The sequence below is a fragment of the Geotrypetes seraphini genome, chromosome 1, assembly GCF_902459505.1.
Source record: "Geotrypetes seraphini chromosome 1, aGeoSer1.1, whole genome shotgun sequence".
Classification (NCBI taxonomy): domain Eukaryota; kingdom Metazoa; phylum Chordata; class Amphibia; order Gymnophiona; family Dermophiidae; genus Geotrypetes; species Geotrypetes seraphini.
Window position 1 is genome coordinate 408,318,942 of NC_047084.1, and position 14,433 is coordinate 408,333,374.

At 48.7% G+C, this 14,433-nt stretch overlaps 1 protein-coding gene across 1 annotated transcript in view; it reads right to left on the bottom strand.

Moving 5' to 3' along the window:
* The window catches only part of ABCA1 (ATP binding cassette subfamily A member 1), a 264,923-nt gene that overhangs the window by 61,371 nt on the left and 189,119 nt on the right, over positions 1-14,433 (bottom strand). Inside the window, exons 28-29 of the mRNA XM_033918403.1 lie at positions 13,035-13,183; positions 6,961-7,085 (exon numbers count right to left, since the gene is read on the bottom strand). Coding sequence (XP_033774294.1) covers positions 6,961-7,085; positions 13,035-13,183 — 274 coding nt within the window. The remainder of the gene's footprint in view (positions 1-6,960; positions 7,086-13,034; positions 13,184-14,433) is intronic.

A 14,433-nucleotide genomic window follows, 5' to 3' on the forward strand; every position in this document is an offset into this window, starting at 1 on the left:
TAGCTCATCAGAATTCTGTTGCATTCCTCATCACAAGCCTGAGGTAAGAGCACAAATCGAGACAGAGAGACTGAGAAAGTGCATACCTAATACCGTATTTCCCCACATATAGGCCGCAGGAAATGCCAATTTAGGTTTTTAAAACTCTTAGATAAGCCATCCCATGTTACTACCCAAGGCTTATCTACGAGTTTAAAAAACCTAAATCGGCCTATACAATAGGGCGGCCTATACCGGTACATAAAGCACAGTTACTTACCGTAACAGGTGTTATCCAGGGACAGCAGGCAGATATTCTTAACGCATGGGTGACGTCACCGACGGAGCCCCGGTACGGACCTTTTTAACTAGAAAGTTCTAGTTGGCCGCACTGCGCATGCGCGAGTGCCTTCCCGCCCGACGGAGGAGAGCGTGGTCCCCAGTTAAGATAAGCCAGCTAAGAAGCCAACCCGGGGAGGAGGGTGGGACGTAAGAATATCTGCCTGCTGTCCCTGGATAACACCTGTTACGGTAAGTAACTGTGCTTTATCCCAGGACAAGCAGGCAGCATATTCTTAACGCATGGGTGACCTCCAAGCTAACAGAGAGGGAGGAGGGATGGTTGGCCATTAGGAAAATAAATTTTGTAACACAGATTGGCCGAAGTGTCCATCCCGTCTGGAGAAGGCATCCAGACAGTAGTGAGTAGTGAACGTGTGAACTGAGGACCAAGTGGCAGCCTTGCAGATTTCCTCGATGGGCGTGGAACGGAGGAAAGCCACAGAAGCAGCCATAGCTCTGACCCTGTGGGCCGTGACAGCACCTTCCAGTGAGAGACCGGCCCGAGCATAACAGAATGCAATACAGGCAGCAAGCCAGTTGGAAAGCGTCCGTTTAGAGACAGGACGACCTAGACGGTTAGGATCGAAGGTCAGAAAGAGCTGAGGGGACGAGCGGTGAGCCCTGGTACGGTCAAGGTAGTATGCAAGGGCATGCTTACAATCCAGCGTGTGCAATGCCTGTTCCCCAGGATGAGAATGGGGTTTAGAGAAAAAGACAGGCAACACAATGGACTGGTTGAGGTGAAAAGCCGAGACCACCTTGGGAAGGAATTTAGGATGGGTACGCAGAACCACTTTGTCATGGTGAAAAACAGTGAACGGTGGATCGGCGACCAGTGCATACATCTCACTAACCCTCCTGGCAGAGGTGATGGCAATGAGGAAAAGCACCTTCCATGTTAGAAGTTTGAGCGAAGTTGTGGCAAGAGGCTCAAAAGAGAGTTTCATGAGGGCTGATAAAACCACATTCAGGTCCCAGACGACAGGAGGAGGCTTCAGAGGTGGTTTGACATTGAAGAGGCCTCTCATGAACCGGGAAACCAGTGGATGAGCCGTGAGAGGTTTTCCGAGGATAGGCTCATGAAACGCAGTGATGGCATTGAGGTGGACTCTGATTGAGGTAGACTTGAGGCCAGCGTTGGACAGAGAGAGCAAATAGTCCAGTACAGTTTCCACCGCTAATGAGGTGGGATCGTGATGATGCAGGAGACACCAAGAGGAGAACCTGGTCCACTTCTGATGGTAACATTGGAGGGTGGCCGGTTTCCTGGAGGCATCCAAAATGCGACGGACAGGCTGAGACAGATTCTCTGGAGAGGTCAGCCCGAGAGAAACCAAGCTGTCAGGTGGAGCGAAGACAGATTGGGATGCAGTAGAGACTGATGTTGCTGCGTAAGTAGAGTAGGAAACACAGGAAGAGGAATGGGCTCCCTGGAGCTGAGCTGAAGCAGGAGAGAGAACCAGTGTTGGCGAGGCCACCGAGGAGCGATGAGAATCATGGTGGCCCTGTCCCTGCGGAGTTTGGATAACGTCCGCAACATCAGAGGTAGTGGAGGAAAGGCATAGAGGACCCGATCCGTCCAGTCGAGCAGGAATGCATCTGGGGTCAGACGATGAGGAGAGAAGAGTCTGGAACAGAACTGGGGCAGCTGATGGTTGTGAGGCGCTGCAAAGATGTCCACCTGCGGAGTGCCCCAGCGAGCAAAGATGGAGTGGAGTGTTGAAGGATCCAGAGTCCACTCGTGAGGTTGAAGGATGCGGCTGAGATTGTCGGCCAGGGAGTTCTGTTCACCCTGGATATAGACAGCCTTGAGGAAGAGATTGCGGGCCATGGCCCAGGTCCAGATGCTGAGAGCCTCCTGACAAAGGAGGCGAGATCCGGTGCCGCCTTGCTTGTTTATGTAGTACATGGCGACTTGATTGTCTGTGCGCAGGAGAAGAACCTGAGGGCAGAGAAGGTGCTGGAAGGCCTTGAGAGCATAGAACATGGCTCTGAGTTCCAGGAAATTGATGTGATGTTGACGCTCCTGAGGGGTACAGAGTCCCTGGGTGCGTAGATCTCCCAGGTGAGCTCCCCACGCATAGGGGGAGGCATCCGTAGTTATGATCATGGAGTGAGGGGGTAGATGAAAGAGTAGACCCCTGGAAAGATTTGAGGAGTTCAACCACCATTGAAGAGATTGCTGAAGAGACGATGTCACAGAGATGTCACAGGGATGAGAAAGAAGATCCGTGGTCTGTGACCATTGGTTGGCAAGAGTCCATTGAGGTGTCCTGAGGTGGAGTCGCGCCAGAGGAAACACATGGACCATCGAGGCCATGTGGCCCAGGAGGACCATCATCTGTCGGGCAGGAATGGAGTGATGAAGGAGCACCTGACGACAGAGGTGGAGCAGGGTCCGTTGACGGTCGGAGGGGAGAAACGCCCTCATTAGTGTGGTGTCGAGAACTGCTCCAATGAACTGAAGTCGCTGTGTGGGAAGCAGATGCGACTTGGGGTAGTTGATCTCGAACCCCAGGAGATGGAGGAAAGAGATGGTGTGATGAGTGGCTTGTAGCACAAGTGGAGACGTAGGTGCTTTCACCAACCAATCGTCCAAGTAGGGGAACACCTGGAGGTTGTGAGACCTGAGGAAGGCCGCCACCACAATAAGGCACTTGGTGAACACCCTGGGCGATGAAGCGAGGCCAAAAGGTAGCACTTTGTACTGATAGTGACGGTGCTGTATCTGAAACCGTAGGTAGCGACGTGAAGTCGGATTGATTGGGATGTGAGTGTAGGCCTCGTGTTGAGAGAGAAGAGGGTAAAGCGTGTCAAGGGAGAGCATTCTGAACTTCTCCTTGACCAGACACTTGTTGAGGTCCCTGAGATCGAGGATGGGACGAAGGTCTCCTGTCTTCTTGGGAACCAGGAAGTAGCGGGAGTAGAATCCCTGACCCCTTTGGTCCGGAGGCACCTCTTCGATGGCATTGAGAAGAAGGAGGGATTGGACCTCCCTCAGGAGGAGGGGGGTTTGGGAGGAGTGAGAAGCAGACTCTACGGGAGGATTGTCTGGTGGAAGAGTCTGGAAGTTGAGAGAGTAGCCATGGCGAATGATGTTGAGGACCCATTGGTCTGATGTGATGACCTCCCAACGGCTGAGGAAGATTTGGAGGCGACCTCCGATAGGCTGAGGAAGAGGCAATGATGATGGGAGACTGGCTATGCCCTGGAGGAAAAAGTCAAAAGGGCTGAGATGGTTTTGACGGAGGGAGAGGCTTGGCAGGTTGGTGAGACTGTGAGCGAGCCTGAGATTGATGCTGTTGACGAGGTCAGCGAGGCTGCTGTTGAGGCGGGTTGAGAGGTCTGGCCGAGAACCTGCACTGGTAGGAAGACTGCTGTCTGTAGGTGCGAGCAGGTGGAGTCTTCTTTTTAGGTTTAATCAGAGTGTCCCACCTGGTCTCATGTGCTGAGAGTTTCTGGGTTGTTGAGTCCAGGGACTCTCCGAAGAGTTCATCACCCAGACAAGGTGCGTTAGCCAGGCGGTCCTGGTGGTTAATGTCCAGGTCAGAGACTCTCAGCCATGCCAAACATCGCATGGCCACCGCCATGGCAGATGCACGAGAGGTCAGCTCAAATGAGTCGTAGATGGAGCGAACCATGAATTTCCTGAGTTGGAGGAGGCTGGAAATATATTGCTGGAAAAGAGGGACCTTACGTTCAGGAAGGTATTTCTGTAAGGAGGAGAGCTGTTGCACCAGATGCTTCATGTAGAAGGAGAAGTGGAAGGTGTAGTTGTTGGCTCTATTGGCTAACATGGCATTTTGGAAAAGGCGCTTACCAAATTTATCCATGGTTTTTCCCTCTCTGCCAGGAGGGGTGGAGGCATATACACTGGAACCCTGAGATTTTTTCAAAGTAGATTCCACCAGGAAGGACTCGTGGGGCAATTGAGGTTTATCAAACCCTGGGATTGGAATAACCCGGTACAAGCTATCCAATTTACGAGGGGCTCCAGGAACCGTGCGGGGAGCTTCCCAGTTTTTATAGAAAGTTTCCCGTAAGATGTCGTGGACGGGCAACTTCAGAAATTCTTTGGGAGGTTGCTCAAAGTCTAGGGCATCGAGGAAAGCCTGAGACTTTTTAGAGTCGGACTCTAAGGGAATGGAAAGAGCTGCTGACATCTCCCTAAGGAATTTGGAGAAAGAGGATTGTTCTGGTTTGGAGACGGTGTCGGTCATGGAGGGTTCTTCGTCGGTTGATGAAGCGTCCTCCTCGGTACCGTGAGGGGAGTCTTCCCACAAATCTGGGTCCCTAACGTCGGGGTGCGTACGTTTGGACATCGGTGTGGAGGGCTCGGCATGGCGGGTCTTTGAAAGAGATTTGCCTGAGCGCACCGAGGCGGTACCGGGTGAGGAAGACCGATGTTCCTGGGACCGGACAGGGTCGGCAGCATCATGGGTATGTACTGTAGGTGTTTCTGCCAAGAGCACCGGCATGGAAGTATTAATCGGTACCGAGGGGGTCGACACCGATGGGACAGTGTGAGGCTCGGACCGGTCCCGTACCGGAAGGTGCGGTGCCAGCAACGCCGGCAACAGTTGTTGGAGCTGTTGTTGCAGCTGCTCCTGTAACTGTGTTTGGAGTATGGCCGCGATGCGGTCGTCCAGGGGAGGCACCGGTACCGCTTTTTTCTTCTTCGGTACCATAGGTGCCGCTCTACGCTCCGGCGATGAGGAGGCTGATGATGAGGCACTCACCGAGATCGGAGCGGAGCGTTTGCGGGGCCGGTGCGGTGCCGGGAGGGCCGGTGTCGCAACCGTGGCAGGAGGGCGCTCAAGGGAAGTGGGAGGCTTCTTAGCCGGCTTACCTGGGCCCAACGACCCCGAGGAAGGGTCCGGTGGTGTTGATGTCGTCGGTGCCGACTTTTGTGGTGCCGTCGACGTCGCAGCCGGTTCCATGGCAGATCCGGTACCAAACAAAATATTTTGCTGGATCTGCCGATTTTTCAAAGTACGCTTTTTAAGCGTAGCACAGCGGGTGCAGGTGTCAGCCCGATGCTCTGGACCCAAGCACTGGAGGCACCAATTGTGTGGGTCGGTGAGGGAGATCGGGCGTGCACACCGCTGGCACTTCTTAAAACCCGGTTGAGGGGGCATGAATGGAAACACGGCCTCCGCAAAATCGAACCCGGAGGCCTGTATGGTGGCAACAGGCCCCGCCGGGGCCGGCCTGAAAAAATAAGGAAAACTCGACGAGTTTTTTTATTTTTATTTTTTTTGTGAAAACAAAAATAAAGGGAAACCGATAAGAAAAAAGGAAAAAAATACGCGAGCGGGAAGGCAAAAATTAGTTTTTCAACGGCCGTTGAAAACACATGCGTCTTCTTCGCTCCGCGGAAACGAAGAAACTGGGGACCACGCTCTCCTCCGTCGGGCGGGAAGGCACTCGCGCATGCGCGGTGCGGCCAACTAGAACTTTCTAGTTAAAAAGGTCCGTACCGGGGCTCCGTCGGTGACGTCACCCATGCGTTAAGAATATGCTGCCTGCTTGTCCTGGGATAAAGGTAATTTCATTTCTCATGTTCTTCGAGGTAGTGCATACATTCATTGAAGTCCAGCTGCTCATCTCTATTTGTGTCACCAGCTTTAACTATTTTCTGGCTGGCTTCCTTCTCCAGCGACATTCCCATGCCCTGCAAGCTCTCCTGCAGCTCGGCGATGTCCACTTTGCCATCCTGGTTCTTGTCCAGGTAGTTGAAGAGGTTGGCGTACTTGAAGTCCTGGGTGGGGGGCAACCCACTGCGTGCAGCAGGCCCTGCTCAGCAGCACCATATCGCCGGGTGGGATCGGAACGGGACAAGGGGGTGGCTTCAGCAGTGAGTCATCCCTTGGTGGAAGAGAAATGTGACGGAGAGAGCGGGAACCGCCCAGTGCAGGAGCGCAAGCGGTCTGCACACTCTTGGAGCCAAGCCCGGCCCTGCCCGTCCGGGGCATCATCCCCCTCTCCTTAAATACCTCCTCCAAATACGCTGGCTGCCTTATCCAAACACGCTGTGCAGGACAGGAGCGATGTTTGCAATCTCAAGCCTCGCCCAGTGCCCTTCCTGATTGGCTGCCATCAGTTCTCACGACAACAGCCAAACAGGAAGGGCACAGGGCGAGGCTTGAGATTGCAAACATCGCTCCTGCCCTGCACAGCGTGTTTGGAGGAAGCAGGCATAGCCGTCCAGGAGGTATTTACCGGCGAGGGAGCTATTTAAGGGGGGGGATGATGATATGCTCCATGTATAGGCCACCCCATTTAAGCAAGCTGCGCCCACTAGGCCAGTTTGCAAAATCTATGTAAAGACCGTGGCTTATATATGGGGAAATACAGTAATGTACAGTACACAATTCACACAAATACAAATGCACTTACATTCAGAACTATCACCAAAGAGGAAAGAGTAAAGAACAATAACAACAAAAAAGATTCCTGAAGGGAGTACAGAATAATGCCAACTCAAAGTCTTCTCATTCGGTAACCAAGTCAGTAAGAAGTTGCTGGTACAGTGCTTCCTCCTGTCATTTGTATAAAGAATATTATAGTGCCAGGGAAAATGGATGACTCATGGGAGGTCTTGTTTAACTGGGTTGAGCAGAGATCTGAACATCATACCTGATGAAGGTGTACTGCTCATCATACATCCACGGATGCAGTTTCAGGCTGGGATACTTCCCAAAAGGAGGCACTATCAGACTGACCAACAGAGCAATGAGCACAAAAACTGCCGGCAACACAATCTGAAAGACATGAGAAAGGGAGGTTAGCTTTAAAGGCAGTCCCTGCAAAGTCCTGGCTGAGGAAAGCAAATGTTCTGGAACTCACATGTCCTACCTCCCACCAGCGTGCATTTTACAGACTCTAAATCCACAGCAAAAATGAGCCACCTTCTCCTTGCACATCCCCTTGCTTTCAGGGTGGCCCCAATCTATATCTCCTGTCTTGCTGAGAAGGATCGTGAAGGTTTAGGATAAGATTTTCAGAGCTTGTGTGTATTACTTATTTACAAAGATGGCAATTTTCAAATCATTTTACGTGGGTAACAAAGCTAATAGCTAAGTGAAATCGGGAATTAAAAATCACCCTGCTCCTCTACAGAATAAAAAGACCCATGCTGTGAAGGAGGGAGCACTTTGAAATCCCGGTGCATAATTTTCTGCGCACATTTCACAGCTGCATTAGCACGCACAAATTCAAATCTGGAGGAATAGAAGTACTGGCAATGCTTGCTGGCAACATTCTGCTTTGAAATGAAAATGTGCTTTCAGGCCCAACAATACAACGTAGCTGTGGATCTGCAAGATTCCTACAAGGTTTTAAAAATCACCCCCATAAATATGTACTGTATACAGACACAGAGAGCAAGAGAAATGTACATACACATGCAGATTTCCTGTTTAGTCTCATTTCAAGTTGAGAAAAGCACTAAGCCAAGTGCTATTACTTTGCTTTTACTCTGATAAAAAGCACTATCCCATCCCACCCCCCTTTTACTAAGAATTCTTTCACTGTCAGAGTGGGCCGCGATAGAAATCTGTACTGCGGCTTAATAAAAAAGGGCCTAAGTTATTTGTGTGTGATATTCTGAGGGCTGTTTTTGATATGTTTGCAATTGTGTCTGTTTTGCTCACAAAAAAATTTCACTTCTTGGTTTATTTGTTGTGATTTTGCAAACTGAATAAGAACTAAAATGTTTGGGAGAGCTAGACTAAAATATCACTAGTACTGAGCTGATATTTAGTTTTCTGTGAACAATGCAGAACCTAGCACGCCTCACAAGTTATACTTTGATATTCTTTCAATCAAAATAAAAGTTTCTTTTTAAAAAAAACCTCCCCCACACACTATAGACTTAAAATGTTTACCTGCAAGGCCTTAGGCCCACAAAATTGTATAAAAACATCTTTTTGCTTTCAGCGGGGACATGTGGGAAAGAAAATGAAGTCTGCAGGGACAGGGATGAGCATTAGCAGAAAATCATAGAGGCTGAAATCATCTCTAATATTCCATAGCATGGAGAGTTGGAGCAGGGGGGGGGGGGAAGGTGTTCATTCCTGACACAGTATGCAAACAACTAATCCATTTGGAGATATTACCCCATCAAAGCCTGACACTCTCAGACCCAGCTTCTTTAATGTACAGTTAGAAACAAAGTAGAGGAAAATGCAACAGGAATCAGGCTGATGGCTGCACAAACGCAAAACTTACTCAGGGGAAGATTCTCAAAATCTAATGTGCCTTTATCACGGTCACTAAACCTGCTCCAGCCAGTTTAGTGGGGCAGCATTTTATTGGCCAATAATCAGAATTATCACCGTGGTCTTTGCTGAGCTTCCCAGCTGTCTCTGACTCTGCCATGCAAATGTAGTACAACGAGATCATTAATATTAAAATGAGCACTCCAGGCAATTCTCTATCATCGCCGAGTGATTCCCTAACCTCGCTGTAGCACATTTGCAGGCAGGATCTGAGCTGTTGTAGCCTTACTTTCTGATCAGTACCTGAGTGCTGATTAGCTCAGGCACTCACAGGAAAGTAAGGTTTGATAGCTCAGAACCCCCCCTGAAAATTTTAAAAAAAGAGAGACCCCAAATCAAAGATCAGCAGGAGTGATGCCCACTAGTTCTGCCCGATTCAGGAAAACATTTTTTGATTTGATTCGATTTGATTCACTTTTCCTGCCCAATCGGGCAATTTTTTTTAAAAAGGCCTAGCAAGTTTATTTTTTGGAGCTGCTTCACCCACGCCACCCCCCTTTGCCTTCTCCAACCCCATGCAAGTGCTGTGGTGTAAACAAAACAAAAAAGACTTTTCCTCTCTCTGTTAAGCCCTAGCTCACGCTTGCTAACACCAGCTCTGGCAGGATACACACTTCAAATCTGACATTTTGTAACCACAAAATATAAAATTATTTTTTCCACCTTTTATTGTCTGGTCATCTTATTATTCAAATCATGTTGGTTCCAGGTTCAGGTTTCTGTTTGTCTTCTGTCATCTCACTCACCAGGGTCTCCTGCCCATTTGATGTTTTCTTCTTTCCCCGTGCTCACATTCAACTTTTGTATCTGTATCTTCCCTTCCATTGCCATATCCAACATTTCTGTTTCTTTCCCACTGTCTACCATCTCTCTCTCTTTGTCTTGCTCTCCCTGCCTTGTGCCTGGGTCAAACCTCTCTATTCTCCTCCATGTAGCATTTCTCCCTTCCTCCCCTCACTATCATGTGCAACATTTCTTTCTCTCTCCTCATGCACCATCTCTCCCTGCCCTCCACCCTATATTCAACATTTCTCTCTCTCTTATCCATGCATGTCTCCCTCCCTTCCACCATATGCAAGATTTTTCCCTCTCACCCCTTTCTACCTCTTTGTTTACTCCTGGCAGAATTCTGTGCACAAAATTAGCAAATAATGCAAAATTCTGCAAGTTTATTTGTCTAAATTTAAACAATATTTTTGATAATTATTAGCCTTATTCCATTTAAACAGTTAAAATAAAATGGTTTTCTTCTACCTTTCTTGTCTGGATGTTTTATTTTTTTTATCATGTTGGTTCCAGTTTCTTTTTTCTGCTTTCCTGTTGTCTGCTAATTCTTCTTCAAGTGGCAGCTATCCATTTGTCTTTTCTACTTGCCTATCTATTCCCTCACTACACCTACCTCAAACATATTGATAATTCCTTTTTAGCTCTTTTCTGCCTCTTTCTTACCCTTCTTCTCTTTTCCACTTTTCAACTACCTATCAAATTTCCATCTTCTCTCCCATTCCCCATCTCATTCCTTCCTCAGCTCTCCATTCCCTTTCATCTTCAATGTACCTCCATTATCTCTGTTATATCTAGCCTCTTATCTATTTTCTTGCCACCCTCTCCTCCCCATCAGGGTTCTACCATTCTCAGCAACTTCCTTCCTCCACCCTTATAGCCCAGCATCTCCTCCCCACCCTCGTAGCCTGACATCTCCCTATCTCTTCCCTGCTGCACTCTCCCATTCTCTTCCCTCACTCCCATTTGCAGGCATCACTCCATTCTGCTCCTGGATACAACATTTCCCTCCTTCTCCTCTTCCAACTCGTGTGTATCTCTCTTTCCCACTCATCTACCCCCATGTCCAAAACCTCTCTCTCCCTTCCTTGTGCCCTATGTTAAATTTCTCTATCCCCCTCCATGCACCATTTCTCCCTTCCTCCTCTCTATTATGTGCAATTTCATCCTCTCCTCTCGCCTTGCATGTCGCCCTCTCCTCCCTCTGTGCTACCATCTTTCCTTCCTCTCACCCTCCCCTCCTCCTGTGGCACAAACTTTCCTTTCTCTTACCTCTTCCCTCCTCCTGTGCCACCAGCTTTCCTTCATGAAGTTCCTTTCATCCCTTCTCTCCTCGTGTGCCACCAACTTTTCTTCCTCTCCTGTCCTGTACTCCAAGGTTTGCTTCTTCAGGTCACAGTATCGACAGTGACTCTCACATGCTGCATACCCCTAACCTGAAAGTCTCCCTTCTGCCGCGAGAGACTTCTGGGTCAGCGGCAGGCAGCGTGTGGGAACTGCTACTGAAACCACAACATGGCAAGATTTGATGCTGACACAGCCGGCGTGGTGAGATTCCGCGTGGGAAAAGGGAATTCCATTCCTCCCTCTTTCCCATTCTTCTGTGTAGTAGTTTTCCATCTCTCCCTCCCAGCCCCCTGTGCAGTACTTCCCAGTCGTCGTCCCCCCCCGAGACCTCAACTTTTGGGCCTCCTAAAGCAACAGCAGCTGTGAACAGGCTGCTCACTTACTCTTCCCTTGTAACACAGCATTTCCTTCCTCTCCCTTCTCTACTCTCCCTGAGTAATCCATTTCTCCCTCCCTCTTCTGCTCCCTCCCCTGAATTTCTTTCCCTCTCCCCATTTTGCTCTCTTCACCAAATCTATCTCTCTCCCCATTTTGTCCCCTCCACATTCATCTCTTCCTTTCTTCCCCTCTGCCGTCTCGCCCTTTCACCCCCCCTTCCCCTCTGTGCTTCATGATTTGAATGTGAAGTGGATAAGAAGCACAAGGGTACTTTAATTTGTCTCAAATGAAGCATCAAGTAGGCATGTTAAGATGCCCACACATATTTTTCAAAATTAAATTTCCATGTGCATTATTCAAGCATGCTTCTGAACTCCACCCCCCCCCCCCCCCAAGAATACTACAACACAATTTAAAGTACACACATTGTGAAAGCAAACATGTACTCTCGGGAGGCTGAAAATCCACTTATGTGGAGTCAGCCAGCATACCCATAACTCTTTCTCCTGCACAGATCCTGACTAAGCCTTTGAAAGTACTGAAGTACTGTATATGGGTTTCTAGGTAGTACCAGTTTTTGGGCATGTACCAGTTTGTCAGGTTCTCTTCATGGCTTTGAGTAGAAGACTTTCTCTTATTCTGCATGCATACCAATTTGAGGTTATCTGCCTAAGCAAGTAATTGACTTCTGTTGCTATTTTTCTGTTGTTCAGCTATCATAGTTTTCATGCTGGATAACTATTCCCAACTAGTATTTTAGCCCGTTACATTAACGGGTGCTAGAATATATGTCTGTGTGTCTTTATTTCTGTCTCTCTCTCCCTCCCGCTGTCTGTCTCTCTACCTGGCCCCCTTTGTTTGTCTGTCTCTCCCTGCCCCTGTGTCTTTCTTCTTTTCTTTCTATCTATCTGTCTCTCTCCCTGCCTCCTATGCAGCAGCATTTCTCTCCCACCACTTCCCTGTGCAACAGCCACAGCAGCATTCCTTCCCACTCCATTTCCCTCCCCCACACCATTTCCCTGTGCAGCAGCGGCGTTTCCTCTACCCCCCCTTTCCCTTCCCGCGGTCTGGCCAGCTCCTTTATCCCTTACCGCCCCCCCTTCCCTTCCCGCAGTCCTGACAAACCTTCCGATTCCAGCAGCGTCTGCAGCACTCTACACACTGCTGCTTCGGGGCCTTCTACTGCCCAGCAAATCAGGGCAGTAGAAGGCCCCGAAACAGCGTGTGTAGAGTGCTGCAGACGCTGCTTGAATCAGAAGGTTTCAGGACCCGCAACCCTTGCCGGACCCGAAGCGAGCTCTGGGGGTTTTGGGGTTTTTTACGCGGGCCCAGCCAGAGCAGGAGGAAAAGCCTGGGAGGCAGGAATTAAAGTTTATTTCTGTTTTTGATTAATCGCCTATTTTAATTTCTAAGCGATGTACATGGTACAATAAAATACTATAAAGAAACTTTAATAAAATAACAAAGTCCGTTGGGGGAGGGGAGGAGGGAGGAGAGCAGCTCCTCTCCCTTCCATCTCCGGTCCGGCCCCCACTGACGTCGCCCTGGCCAGTTCACACTCCGAAGCCGCGGGAGACGCTGCACTGTACGGCCTCTTCTTTCTGCTGCCGCGAGCGTGGGTTCTGGCCAACAGGCTCCGCGCCGCCACACGCATGTGCACTCCTACCTGCGGGTCCCTACAGCGCACGGAAAACGGGAGCACGCAGGTGGGAGTGCGCATGCGTGCTTAGGGCTTTATTATATTAGATAAAAGTTGAACATTTATCCAAGTGGGAACTTGTCAAAGGCTGTTCCAGATCATGTGCTAAGACTAAGACAATATTCCTGTCACCGTCATCAAGTTTTTAAATCCTCTGCAACTGCACCACCTTCCTTTTTGATAAGTAATGTACAGCCAATGCATCACAACGATATTTAACTCACCTGTGCAAAAAAGCCCTTCCTGCTTCGCCTGGCATACAACAGTCTCTTCCAAAGGAGGGCCACAAATTGCTGCCTCACTAGATTCCAGCCCTTCACCTGATAGGAACCTTTGCCATCCATGCCACTGAGAAGGTCGGTCTCACGGGATTCTGTGGGAGACAGAAATATTGTCTTTCCTGTTATGTGTCAGTAATACTGCATCCATACAGTAACACACTGCCACCTCCTCTATCATGCAAAAGCCTCTTTTGAAAGGGTATATCAGCACAGATGTAGTACTATAGTGATGACACTGCTGGTTCATTGACAGAAGATCCATTAAGACAAGTCCATGTCTAACTACGCAGAAGCTCTTTCTGCAAGATGGCTCACGGGAAGGAGACTTTGGTCACCATAAAACTTAATGATGTACTGTAATTTTCAGATGGCATGGTCATCATCTAAAGTTAAGAGTTACCACTGGTGCTTAATATGAAAATGAATGTATGTAGTGAGCACTGACCATGCCGACACTAGCTGTTTAGCAGTCAAATATTGCTACAAAACAGATTAATCCTAGCATTACTTCCATTCCTTCCCATAATCCTATGATATAGATAATACAAGGGTAAATCAAAAGGTAAAGGCAAAATACATTTAACAGCTTTAATAGAAGTAACTGTGAGCAATTGAAAATATCGCATTTCCACATAGTCCCCATGCAAGATGACACATTTCTTGTATCGTTCAACTAGCTTATGCATTCCTGCAGAAAAGAAGTTTTTCGGCTGCTCCCGAAGCCAGGTGCTTCATCATGCTTTTTCTTTTGCTCTCCAGTTTGCAGTGATGAACCCAGGTCTCATTGCCGTGACAATTTTCTCCAGAATACTCAGATCTTCTTCATACCGTCTCAGGAACTGGGCCACAACCTCCACATGCTATTGCTTGTGCAGATCAGTAAGCTGTTTGGGAACCCATCGTGCACAGATGTTCCTGTATCCCAAGTCATCGTGCATTATGGCAAATGCAGGTCCATAGCTGATATCCAAATTTATAGCCAAATAAGACACCGTTATCCGTCAATCTTCTCTAATCTAGGTATCTGCCCTGTCAATGTGCTCTTGTATGCGTGATGTTGTTGGGTGACCAGAACAACCTTTGTCGGTTACACCTGTTCTTCCCATTTTAAACCTTTTTACCCACTCATAAACGTTTCTTTGATTAATGGTGCTATGACCATACTGAGTCAATATCTGATGGTGAATTTCCACAGGTTCCATTCCGGTTTCATTCCCTCTGCTCAAAGAAAGCGCACTACTGTGCGTTGTTCTTCGATGGTGCAAACTTGCAATGTCCATGTTTCTGACCTCGTGACTACCACATGACTAAAGGCCGAGCGCTGGACTGTGCATGGATGAGC